This window comes from Camarhynchus parvulus, chromosome 2 (assembly GCF_901933205.1).
Source record: "Camarhynchus parvulus chromosome 2, STF_HiC, whole genome shotgun sequence".
NCBI classification, from domain to species: domain Eukaryota; kingdom Metazoa; phylum Chordata; class Aves; order Passeriformes; family Thraupidae; genus Camarhynchus; species Camarhynchus parvulus.
Window position 1 is genome coordinate 138,860,805 of NC_044572.1, and position 13,377 is coordinate 138,874,181.

Sequence of the window (13,377 nt, forward strand, 5' to 3'; positions counted from 1 at the left end):
TTGAAAAGTTGTAGGTTTTGTTATAAAATAAATTTAAAAAAAACTATTAAGGTTCTTTTGAATTCTACATGCTGCATCAGGAGATGAACCAGGAACAGAATACATTAAAATTAAGCAATGGAAACTTTGGGCATAGTCTGTAAGGAAAATATTCCAGAGAGAGACTGTTAGGCTTGCAATAAATTCCCCAGCATACTCTCTGAAGAAGCATCTTCATTTGATGAACCTAAATGGAAGTGAAAGCAATTTTACCAAGCAAGCCCTGCTTGGTAATCAAGTGAAATTTTTCTATGTGAAAGGCTCTCGGTCCCCTTGCTGTCAGAAGAGTACTTGCTGTATTAAGTGTTACTTGGTGACTTTCAGCTTACAGTGCTAAAAATGATGTTGATACTTTCCTGGGAGCTGGACTAGACCGATGTCCAACCAGAGGGTGTATATATCACTAATGAGCTGTCACAGTTGATTTCATTTCTATTTGCCACCAGCTGGGCTTTAATACAAGCAATATCACAGGAGTTGTGCTACTTGCAAGTAAAGAAAGGATTTGGGTCTGCAATGGACTTGCTCACACCGCCGCATGCAGATGCTGACCACTCTGCGGAGACATCACACACTGCCTTCTCCACCCTGAGCAACCACAAAAGTAATTGAATAGTTTTTAAATGTATATGGATATTAAGGAGCACGACTCTTACACCACAGTGCCCAAAAGATCTCTTATATTTTACTTTCTTGATTTTTTCTTTTATATTCTGGTTGTAATTGCACTGAATATTGGTAATCCAGGAATATAGAGTTCAGCCTTCTTCACACCAGAATCAGCACAAAACAAGACCAAAAGCGCTGTTTGAAGGAGGAACTGGGGTAAATTATTTGGAAAAAACCCCCACAAACAGCATTATTTCATAGAGATGTCAATAATTTGACTGAACATTAGAAGATGCCGAAATTTTAAGAACAGAAGATGTGATTGGTATATTCAATACACTGACCAGAGGTCCCTGAAGCAGCTGTTTTCCCAGAAGCAAAGCCACAGCCAAACTCAAAGCAGCAGCAGCAAAGCAAACCTTCTGCAGCTGGAGCTGCATCTGGGCTTGGCAAAGATCATATAAGTGCAGCTGGTAATAGTGGTAAATGACCCCTTCCAACTGAGAAGAGGGTGGAGGGTCTCATGCTGCTGCATAAGTTCATGGGTTTGGAGATGAATTAGATGCCTTGTGGAAGGAACACCACTTTTGCTGTTAGGAAGTGCTGTAGTAGGACCCAAGGGAAAGAAGAGGATGTGATCCACAAGTGTGGGTGAAAACTGATATGGAAACAGGGAAAATTAGTAGGGCTGCTGACACATCAGCTCTGTCTTGTGGATGAGTTGTCACAGGAGAAAGTCCTGCTGGAAGGGAGAAAGGGCAGGTCCACCTTATCTAGCAGGGTATGTCTCAATGTCTCATTATGTTCTAGATCTACTTTTTGACTTCCATGATCAAGAATCCCAGGGATCGCTGCTTACTTGCCAAGTGAAGGAAAACCAAAGCCAGACAACCATGACTACAAAGCCACATATTCCTTCTGGATCAATTACTGGCCTCTGAGTGCTGTAGGAAGAGGCCCCACCTGGGAACCAGCCTCCCAGAGATAGTGCCAGCTTCTTTGGGGACAGTGTGCATGGGTCATCTCCTGACACTTTCACAACTGGCAGCAGACCCATCTTCCCATTGAATAGACACAGAGACTGATGGAAAAGCTGTAGGTAAGTGATGAGAAGAAGTAGCAACTTCAGCAAAACTCTTACTACAGTAAAACAGGAATTTCCATCAGCAGAAACACAGGAGAAAGCAAGCTAGAAGTGACCAGAAAGTATTATTAAAGTAGCAAAGTATTCACACGCAACCTAAGCACTAAGGACCAGCCTCAGCATCTACCAACATTGAGTTGGGGCACCTCTGATGGCAGCCCAGCACCAGGGCTCACACTGTGATTGCCATTTGCTGCCATTTCCATGACTACATAAGGTGCAAGAGAGAGCAGCTTTAAATACAGCGAAAATCCTGCTCCTTAATCAATGGCAGATCAGGCCAGATCAGAGCTGTGAGACTGAAATCCAATTTGCAGATGGGCTGGGAGGTGAGGGAAAGGCCAGCACTGAGCACAGGACAACAGCCAGGCAGGAAAAAGAGCCTTGAGGTTGTCACTGTCTCCAAACCATAACACAAGGACTGTGGGAGCATACCGGGAAACTGAAACCCTTGCACATCAACTTTCTTTCTTTGGGACATCTCAGGAGTCTTTAAACTGCTCTTCAACATCATTTAGCAGCAGCTTGGGTGTCAGCACTTACATACCTTTACATACAGATGCACGTAAAAACATGAATAACTATTTGTTCTCCTCTTCCCTGCAGGACTCCCACTGCTCTTCCTTTTCCTTTACTCTGTGACACATTTCTTAGAGCATCTATCTTTCTACACCTTCTCAGAGCTTTGTCTTTTTTTCTTTTTTACAAAAGTGTTTGTTAAGTAAAGTCCACTGCAGTCTTCACTCTCTGGGTTTGCTGCTCTGCCTTGCTGGTTGGATTCTTCTTAAATCACTTTTTCTTAATTTGTGCTCCTCTCTTCCCTCCATCCATTTCTCAAGGCAGTTCCTTTTTTTCTGTTTCCCTTCACCTGATTATTTTCCAGTTCCTTTGCTCTTTTTTCCATTTCTCAGCTCACCCCTCTACAGCGGAAGCTGATTGGAAAAATCCAAATTCTTTGACTTTTTCAAAATTCCCCTAACTGAAGCAATGGCTGAAAAAAACCCAAAATGCAACACAAAAACCCACCAGCACATAGTGGGGTTTTTTCATTATTTAAATATTTTCCCAGGAAATAAAGACTTCGGTTAAAAGCTTGTTAATCAAATATCCAGCTGAAAGATTTCTTCCAGCCTTAGTTACTGCCACCTCCTCATCACTCACATCCTTCCTCACCACCCAACTCACAGGGACCCATTTTAATCCTGTCAGGTCATGTTCAGCCCAGCTCACACATACACACAGACATCCATAAAGTTTTATTTATGGTCACACATATGCATGCATGCACAGGCACTGCTTTTGAGTTACACATGCAAGAGGTTTACCCATTCCTATTTGATTTATGCTGGAGATGGGAAGGACATCAGGAGCTCACCTGTATGGCCCAGAAGGATGGGGAAGGGAGAAAGCCCCATGCCATTACACCAGGAGAAAAGATTCATCTTTTTTTTTCAAGAAAATGAGACATGCCTAGTCCCAAATTCACCAGGACCTGCAGAGATTGAAGGTTAGTCACAACAGGCTGTAACAATCCAGTTCTTCACTGGTATCTCAAACACCCTGCAGGAAAACTCAGGGGTTTCCACCGTGTCCCCAGATCCTGGTGCATCTCCCAGTAATTCAGCTCTCAAGCCATTATCCAGAGACTACGCCAGCCTTTAGGACATTAGAAACCTATTTTAACATGACTTAACAGAACAAGAATTAAATAATGAAAAAAACAAGTAATGAAGTTCACTTTAGTTTCGTGATTTGTCTCAAAACATCAAAAATGCTCATCTTTATGGGAGGGATAGTCCTACAGAAGTGTCTGATCTCAGTGGCCTTTCAAGAAAGATAAGAAAAAATTGAGGCTAACAGAAAAATTGGTATGACCCAAACTAAAACTGTTTGACTTGTGGGGAGTTTCACAAATGATAGAAAACAACTATTTCACGTAATGAAAAACAAATTTGAAAGTCATCATTTCTGTCTAGAGGCTTCAGGGCTCCAGCTCCTACAGGTTTAGAAAACTTCCCCTGATCAAGATAGATGACTGCAGCTTACAAAATGCACCAGCAATTGCAGGACTGCCCAAAAAGCAGATTATGTAGATGGCAGAGAGCTGTCAGACAACCAATTATAGAACCATTCATTATTAAATCTATCAGTTAATGAATTAATTGTAGCAGTTAATGACTTGCCCCCAAAACACTGTTATGAGAGAAAAAATGCAACGTTACAGGTCCCTCATGAGACAACCCTAGCCCTGAATGCACTGACCCTGGCTACTGAGAAGGGTCCCACAGCCATGCAGGGTATCGAGGAGGAAGAGGAGGCCTTCCCCATGACCCATTCCACAACTCCACTCCTGCTGCCCATACCCCAAATTCTTCCCTCTCCTGCCCTCAGAGTACTGAAGGGGTGCAGCCAATGCCTTTTTAGCTAAATTACCTAAGTTCTTTCAACTTGAAAGAGGCAACAGTACATAAACTTCAGGTGCTGCTTCTTGTTCATCCCATCCAGTAAAGAGCAGGTTTTGTAAGGAGATCAGCAGTTACAGAACAGGAATACAACAAGAGACATCCAGATTCACACAAAAGCTGGATTCGGATCCATTACAGTAAAATAGTTGGAAGCTAAGGTTAGAAACACATTTTCATCATGACTTTAAATTCGCAGCCTTTTCTGGGCAAGGCTGTAACAGACCAAGCACACTGTGATAGCACAACAGGGTGATTTAAGGATGAGGGGAGAGTCAACCAGAGTTTCACCCTGATTATTGGCACTTCTGTTCTTTTCTGGATTTGAATTATACTCTTTCAAGTTGCTTTACTTTAATGTTGGATTGTTGATATAGTATCTAAGGAGATAATAAACACAGGCCACCAGGAAAAAACCCCAAATGCTAACAAAAATTCTTGATATAAATCAGACTGACTGAAGCATGCTCAATGACTTCTTCAAAGGACTTATTGATATTCATACAGTACAACATGTCTGCACCAATAATGATAATTAACTGCTATGTGCCTTTCATCCAAGGATCTCAAGCTGTAGCTCACAACAACACTATGAATTAAGTATGGTCTCTGCATTTCACAGAGGTTCTACAGCCAGAGAGCAGCTCAATAACAACACAAGGAGCAAAGCACAAATTCCTTGAGGAGATGTGGAGGGAGACTTTTAATACTGGTAATGCGCCCATTCTATATCTTTATCCATGCTCTATGCCTCATGCAGACATAAATTCTTTGTCTTTCCTTGCCTACCTACAACATACAGGAACAGAAAAAAGGCCCCAGTTTCCTAAACCAGAGCCAAGTCCAGCTACATCTGTACTGTGCACTAGGGAAATAAATTCCCACCTCCCCAGGAAGCCCCACAGAGCTGTGGGTGTCCACCCAGGAGTGACACAGCTCCAGCGTGTCAGCAATGCCAGCACAGAGGTGGAAATGGGCATCACCTCCTTCCTCCTTGGTGCAGGGCACAGCCTTTTCCCAGCACTAACCCCATCTGGGCTTGCTACTGCCAGTGCCACTGGCTACGCTCAGTGCTGTCAAACTACCTCCTAAGAGGCAGAAAACAAGGTAAGTGTGACCCGCGCTCTCCAAGAGTGGCTGTAACTCATCCTGGTTCTCTGGTCACTCTGTGGCAGAGCCCTGCCCTCTGTGAGCCCCAAACATAAGTGGCTCAGGGAAACCATTCCCCCAAAGGCAGAGAAAAACCCCAGGCTGCAAAGGTGCACCCCTAAGGCACACTGCTCTTGGAGGAATCAGCACACCAGGGCCTGCTGATAGCTGGCAGAACCAAGGCATGGTCCTGTTCTCTAAACAGGAGAGAGGCAGGCTGGGGGCATGAGCCAGACCATGTTTTCATCAGTGAGATATCCAGAACCTTCTCTACTGCCTAACACTTGCCTCCCTATCCCCTCAGTTCCCCTTAAGCTATATAAGCAGGAACTTGAAGAGGTACAGGAGCTGCTTGGTCTTTCATTCCCTCATCTACCCCAAGATGTCTGTCTTTTTATTGCATTTTTACAATCTTTTGCTTATGCCTTATATTTGTTGTGAGCATTCACGACTCAAGTGTTTTGATGCAAGGACTTGTTTCTACTATGTCATGTTAAATCTGTTTGAAATTCAGTTTTTTTCTTAAAAAAGCTTCAGCTTTTGTTTTCATGTCTTATTGTAACAAAAGTAAATACATGCAAATTCACTAGAAATTGTTTTATATTTAAGATTTTGAAATGCCATGTTAGAATCACACTGCTATTTCATACTGCATAAGTTACTTATACACCAATACAGTTCAAAATGTTAAATCTCATGGACACTATTACTGTGCATTACTGACATTGCTGTTATTAAATAGTGTAAGAAGAAATTATTATTTAAAAATGTGTGTAAAAGGAAGTTTGGGGAGCAATGGCTTTGCAACAGATCTTCAATGAACACTTCATTTAATGCATCAGTATTTCCCAATGCAAAAAAAAGAAAATCACACAAACAAAAACACCTCAAAGTAATGAAGTTCCTTGAATCTATTGCTGCCTTTGGAGTAAATAGGTCTCAGTCTGTCCTGTTCTGCACCTCCTTGATGTTTTGGGAAGCTCAGGCAATTCCCAGATGCAGCTCACTGTGCAGTCCAGAATGAATGGATACCAGCCAGCTCTTCTGCCATCTTGTAGCAGGTTGACCCTGAATTCCAGGCACCCAGCAAAGTTATTCTATCACTCCCCTCCACTAGTGGTGAGGGAACAGAAAATATAACAGGTTCCTAAGCTGAGATAAGGACCAGGAGCAATCATTCACCAAATATCATCACAGACAAAACAGGCTCCAACTTCAGGAAATTAATTGAATGTATTACTTACAAAATCACTGAGATTATTGAGAAGTAAAATAAATCTTAAAAACACCATCTCCCTCCCCCCACCCCCTTCCCTCCCAGGCTCTACCTACTCCCCTCCAGTGGTACAGGGAGACAGATAATGAGGTTTACACAGTTCATCACAGGTTGTTTCTGCCACTGCTGCTCAGGGACAGGAGTCCTTCCCTTGCTCCAGTGTGGGGTTCCTCTCATGCAGATCTTCATGAACTTCTCCAATGTGAGTCCATCCCATGGGCTGCAGAGCTTCATGAACTGCTCAATGTAACTCCCTTTCCTCAGGGTGCAGTCTTTCAGGAGCAGGTTGCTCCAGAATGGATCCCTCACAGGGTCACAAGTCCTGCCACCAAACCTGCTCCAGTCTGGGCTCCTCTCTCCCCACAGGCCTCTGCCAGGAACCTGCTTCAGCACAGATTTCCCATACAATCACAGATTATTTTGGGCATCCTCCTGCTCTGGCATGGGCTCCTGCATGAGCTGCAAGTGGATCTCTGCATTCCTGTGATCCTCCATGGGCTGCAGGTGGATCTCTGCATTCCTGTGATCCTCCATGGGCTGCAGGGGCACAGCTGCCTCACCATGGGCTGCTCTGTGGGAATCTCTGCTACAATCCCTGGAGCACCTCCTGCCCCTCCTTCCTCACTGACCGTGGGGACTGCAGGACTGTTTCTTTCACATATTCTCACTCCAATCTTATCTGGCCACAATTACATCTGCAAAGCAACTTTATTTTCCTTTTTAAATATGCTATCACAGAGGTGCTACTACAATTCCCAGTTGGCTCAGCTTTGACCAGCAGTGGGTCCACCTTGGAGCTGGCTGCCATTGGCACTGTAAGACATGGAGGATGTTCCTGACAGCTTCTCACAGAAGCCACCTTTGTAGCTTCTCTGCTACCAGAACCTGGCCATGCAAACCCAACACACACCTATAGAATGTACCCGATCAATTTTATCTTCTGACTGTAATTAGTTCAATCCTGAAATGGACAGTGATAGGAAAAGTTCACTACTGGGAATCCATCTCAGTCCATTTTTCCTAGCTTCCAGACCAAAGCAAACCTTTCCCATCAGAGGGCCAAATCTTGCCAATGAATAACCCAATCATTAAGGCTGGACCCTGCTGAAGTTCCCTGTGAGGATCACACTGCTCTGGACTCCTGACACTGGAAGAACATGATGTGTGCACACCAAGTGCTGACAGGATCAGGCCCACACCTCCTGGGTTTGGCTGAAAGATGTGCAAGCAGAACTTTAGGGCGACTTCAAGAGCAGATGAGAAAACCTTTTCCGCCCACATAGCATTGTCTCATTTCTCCAGGGAATGTTGTGTCTCCTGTGTTGTGTACAGAAGTACCTTTGTATTATATCCCAAGATTTTAAAAGCACCAACAGAAAAAATTTCACCTGAGAGACCTTTTTTTTCTCCTGTTCCTTAATATCATCATCAGAAATTGATGAAAAGCTTTCTACACTGCAGAAGATTTTCTGGTTTTTGGCATTACAAGCCATGGTCATTTCCACATGTTCCTTCATTTGGGAGGGGATGCTCCTCAGTGAGGTCTGACATTAACCTGTACTGCTGCCACCAAACAGGTCACTTATCAGTGAAAACACAGCAAACAGCTGATTTAAGTAGCAATTATTTTAACCAGTTTCTTCCAGCCTAAAATATAACAAGCCCTGCACACAGAGAAGAATGGCATAGATGATCTACATCTTTTCTCCTGTTGCCGTGCTTTTATTATTAAAAAAAATCCTACACACTAGTTTTGGTATTGGTTTGTATTAAGGATCTTCTCCTTGGTATCTTACAGCTTTTTTTAACAGGTAACAGAAAAGATCTCCTCCAGAATGAACCCACAGGCAGATCAGATGAAGGAGACATCTGAGAACTGCTGGCTCTAAAAGCATCAGACATCACTTCTGCTCCAAAATAACAAGCTCACAAAACCATCTGAGAGTAGACACAGACTTGAGAATCTCTGAACTGGGGTCAGTCTTCCATGAGAAGAAAAAAGTCCTATGCAGGGCTACCAGGTCTAATGGGAAAAACAATACTCCTCCATGACCATTAAATCCACATTTCACTGCAGCTTTCTAAGAACTGGAGATAATTCAGTGCCAACAAGTAAGTATTTCCTTTTGGGTCCCTTAACATAGGTATCTTCTCATGCTGGACATCAAATCAGTTCATCCTGGTCCCAGAAGGCTGCTGACATTATCCCCAGCCCATACTGAAGAAATCACTGCACTGGAAAACTCAGGCTTTCCATGTCCACACTTGCTGTTAAATGAAAATTAGCTCAGTTATAGTCCAATATAGTCCTTTAATGGCCAACATATGCTTTGGCATCCTGCCAGCAGAGCTCTCTTAAGGCCATCCAGCAAAGCGACACCATCAGTTACAAAATCTCTGTGTGTCAGGTCACTGGGTTAGGAAACAGAAGTGTTGTAAGCATGTAAGGATGTGGCTTAGGCTCTACTGTGAGTGAAGACAAAATTATCGTTCTGGAATTGGATTACTATCTTGGAAGGCATTCCAGTAAGAAAGGGTCACTGCATTGTAATAGCATTAATACTGGGAAATATGAGTTCCAGTGTTCAGAATTATTAAAAAACACTGAAACCAGTAAAGATGCTAATGGGGTGCTACTACGACACAGCAGCTAACATGATGGTGAGGTACTGCATGCTTGGATGGAAAAATCCATCTTAGACTGCACTGTGCTGGACTGCAGTAAAAATCAGAAGTCAGTCTTTCCACAGGAAATGACAGCAACACAAAATGAAAACCATGATAACAAGCAATATAAGTCTCCCACACATTACTTCCTAGTAACACTGAAGAAAACACACACATGTAGCATAGTTCAAAAAAGTCAGCTCCACTACAGAGGTACCATGAGCAATGAGTGTGTGTCCCTCTGAGTCAGTCCTGGCTCTCAAACCAGGAGGGTCAGGAGAGCGACAGAAGGTGAAAACTACAATAAAATCAAAAAAGAAAGGGGAAAAATATGAGAAAATAAAGTAAATGCAGGCAAAGTATCATTACATTGTACTGATTCCAAAAATGCGACCTGTATGAGTATTTTTAAAACACACACCATGGCAGAGAGAAAGACAAACTCTCGGACAAGTGATACAGCTGTCAAACCTTAAACTATGCAGACATATGTGGAAAAAAGAGTGGCCAATATCAATAAACATCTAGATCTAAGCTGAGAAGGACTGCTAGGGTTCTTTCTGGTTTATAATTGCACTTCTGTAGCAGTCAGCTACACTGACTATGGCGGCAACCACTGCGTGAGATGAAGAGCCAAGGCAAAGTAAAATCATACTAAACAATAAAGCATGGAGGGGGAAAATTAAAAGGTCAGACAATATAAAAAGGAAAGATGGAAAACAATACAGATACTAATAAAGTTTCTGGATTGCAGTGCAAGCGATTACAGAGATTACATCCTTCCCAAACCACTTTCTTCTCTCCCCACTTCTCCTTATCCTTTTCTGCAAATGAAAATCTAACTTTTGTTTATGCCTAAATGTAAATGCTGAGAATCAAAGGCATTACACCAGCTTCTGAGCACTGCAAAAAAATGAAAAGGCCATTATTTGGATGGAGAATTAGTCTGTATCACTGACTTGACTGCTCCTTTTTTTATTAGCAGCTGTTAGAGAAGGGATCAGGGATTGTGCTGGTGCAGTGCAGCTGTTCCACATATGTTATAAATAAGGGCTGGTAAAACCTCATCCTATTTTTAACATTAAGAAAAAAAAACAAGCCACAAAAACTCCCCATTAATGCCTTGTAAGTGGAACTTTTCTCCTCTTCTTGACTTTAACGTCCAGAACTGAATACTCAAACCAGACCATTCTTAAAACAATATTCATTTAAAAAAGGAAAGAAAATGCAATTTAGTGGAATCAGATTTAGGCAGCCTGGAGGAAGTAACCAATTAGTGTGTACAGTGTCTTTTCCTTCAAAAGCAGACACTTGATCATGATGAAAACAACCCCCCGAGATTTTATTTCCAAGAAAAGTGATGGATTACTGCATTGAGGTTCCTCTAGCATAACCCAAAAGCTGAGCCACGCCTCATGTGGCTCTGTCACCATCACCCACCCTTCCCAAAGCTGTGCTGGCTCCCCTTGCTGGGTCGGTGCGTGTGGCCAGAGCCCCTGCTCACCAACCCAAGTCCAGAAAATGACAACAACCATTCAAGGTGAAAGTGAAATCCCAGCCCCAGGCAATCCCCACTCACCTGTTTTCGGGGTCTGACACCGTCAGGTTGCGTGTCACGTAGCACATCTTGAGGGGAATTGTCTTCCTGTCCCTGTGGATGGACAGCGAAAGCTGCGCCATCGGCTCAGCAGAGGCGCAGCCCAGGCGCGGAGACTCGGGGGGAGGCGTCTCCCAGCCAATCTCTGACACGGGGGAGCCTTTCTTCACATAGGGGGTTGCTTCTCTCATGTATTTCACTATGGAAGAGAGAAAAAGAGATGGAAAACAATAAATAAATGAGTATTCAGGAGTTGCATGCTTGTGTGAGTTCTCTGGACTGGTGTTAAACCTCAGTGCTGTCCATTAATTCTGCTCACCAAACATCCCAGTACAGGAAGCTGTGCAAATACAGAAGATGCAGATGTGCCTGCTGCCAGTGTCAGAATAGTGCTATGAGAAAAATGAGGGAGAACAGAACAGGCAAAAAAAGAACATACAGCCATACAGTGTAGGGCCAGGAGAGCCATCCCATCTTTCTGTGACAGTAGGTAAGCAGTCATGCAACAATTGCTTCACACAGAAGCCATGAGCTATCTGAGATACAGGGATGTTTAAAGAAAGACATTCAACCAAGTGACAGTGACCCTATTATTCCCCTATCTAAAATGTCCCAGCAATACTTCCAGCAATACCAACTCACATCTAGCTTCTGGTTCACGCGTGTCAGTGTCCCAACAACTACTTCTGCTTGCTGGGAAGCAGTTTTGTCTAATCTACTTGTACATATATATATATATGGAGCAAACAAAAACCAATCACTTCTTAGCCTTCTCTTGGGGAAATAAAATGGAGTTTGAGCCTTTTGTGAGAGTGAAAGTGTCAAATTAGATCTCAGCCTCTTCCAGGCTTTTTTCCAGAATGGATAAGAAAAGTGAATGTAGGATTCTGAAATTATCTTAATATATTAAACTATCTTAGTGCATTATACCTCTTTCACATGTATGCTTCATCTTCCCCTCTTTATGCAAGCAAATGCTGCAACATTTTTCTCTTGCTTTTTAATTATTTTGGTAGTTTAAGCTCACAGTTGCTTTTGCTATTGATGGGCTTGGCAAATCTGCCAGTCAAAGCCTCCTTCCCCTTCACAAACCTGATGGAGCTCAGACAAGACAAGACATCCCATTTACGTGCCCTGGTTAAGCCAATATTCCCCCAGCACACAGCTGTGGCTGCATCACTGGCTGCTGCCACTTGATTGTAGCCACAACTCAAACAGCAGTGACACAACCTGAAAGGGCCCGGGCATTGTGAACTTGCTTGGGGGAGTTATTAAAATGCTGTGGGAGAACATTTCAAGGAAATGGTGCAGATCATCATGTCAGCTCAGCTGAAGAAGCTGGGAATGACTGAACAACAAAAAGGTGGGTAAATTACAAAAGGGCATTGTGGTGAAGGATGTTAAATTAGGGAAAGACAACTAAAGTTTTTGAGTTCAAAATGAAAGCAAGAGAAGTATTTAGAAGAGTGGAGAAGAACAACAGTGTTCCTGTTATCAAAACTACAGATCAGCTGATTAGCTTCAGCAGCACTATTTCAAGGCACTTCATAAAAATTTTACCAAGAGAGAAACCAGTACAAATCTAGAGTCCGGGCTCTGTGAGCACCTCTTGCTCTTTTTCTCTAAAACACCTTAGTGCCCATCTTGCCATTGTTCATTTTATCCTTTTAAAAAAAAATATGTTAACTTCAATCACAAGGATTTCTCCCTGGAATATGGGATATTCCTTTTTGGGAAGGACCATTTGTGATTTATCAGAAAGGCTGTCCACTGAACACTGATGTTTTTAGTTCCTTGTCCGACCATATTCTGAGTATATTCTTAAATTAATTTGTTCCCTTCTCAGGAAAGAGTTGGCACAGAATTCCGCCAGGCTCCCAGAAACTATTTCAGGCAAAAAGAGTTGAGATAGATTTTTAAAAACTTTTTAGATGTCTACCTAAAGTCCATTATCTAAAAACCTGTGTCACCTAACTCCCCAAACCAGTGCTCATCTTTGCGTACTCCAAAAATTACATGATTTTCAGAGGTGCTGAAAATAAACAATTGTTGCCAGTGTCATAGAGATGCTGGTTTCAGCAGCTGCCATCTCAGTTTGGATGTACTCATAGCCTTAGGGAAGCCAAGAACAGAACAGATACAGATGTGTGAATCTATTCCTGTTAACACTGAACACGACCTTGTCATTAATTTCCATGGGCGGAACAGCTGAAGCTGTGAAAATCACGTTCAACTTCAAACAAAATTTTGTTCCCTTTAAAATTAGAGATTAATGATTGCTCTGTTGAAAAAAGTAATCCAGTCAGTTTTTGAACACTGATACAATGACATGCCAGCAAATGTGATTCCAAATAAAGGTCCAGGTCTCAATAGTGTAGCTATTTCATCTGTGCTATTTTTGTCCTTTTCCAGTTGCAGTTATATCCATTCAACC

General features: G+C 42.7%; 1 protein-coding gene across 1 annotated transcript in view; it reads right to left on the reverse strand.

The window, feature by feature from the left end:
- SNTB1 (syntrophin beta 1) overlaps positions 1–13,377 on the reverse strand; it is a 113,055-nt gene that overhangs the window by 46,425 nt on the left and 53,253 nt on the right. Inside the window, exon 2 of the mRNA XM_030971102.1 lies at positions 10,926–11,142. Coding sequence (XP_030826962.1) covers positions 10,926–11,142 — 217 coding nt within the window. The remainder of the gene's footprint in view (positions 1–10,925; positions 11,143–13,377) is intronic.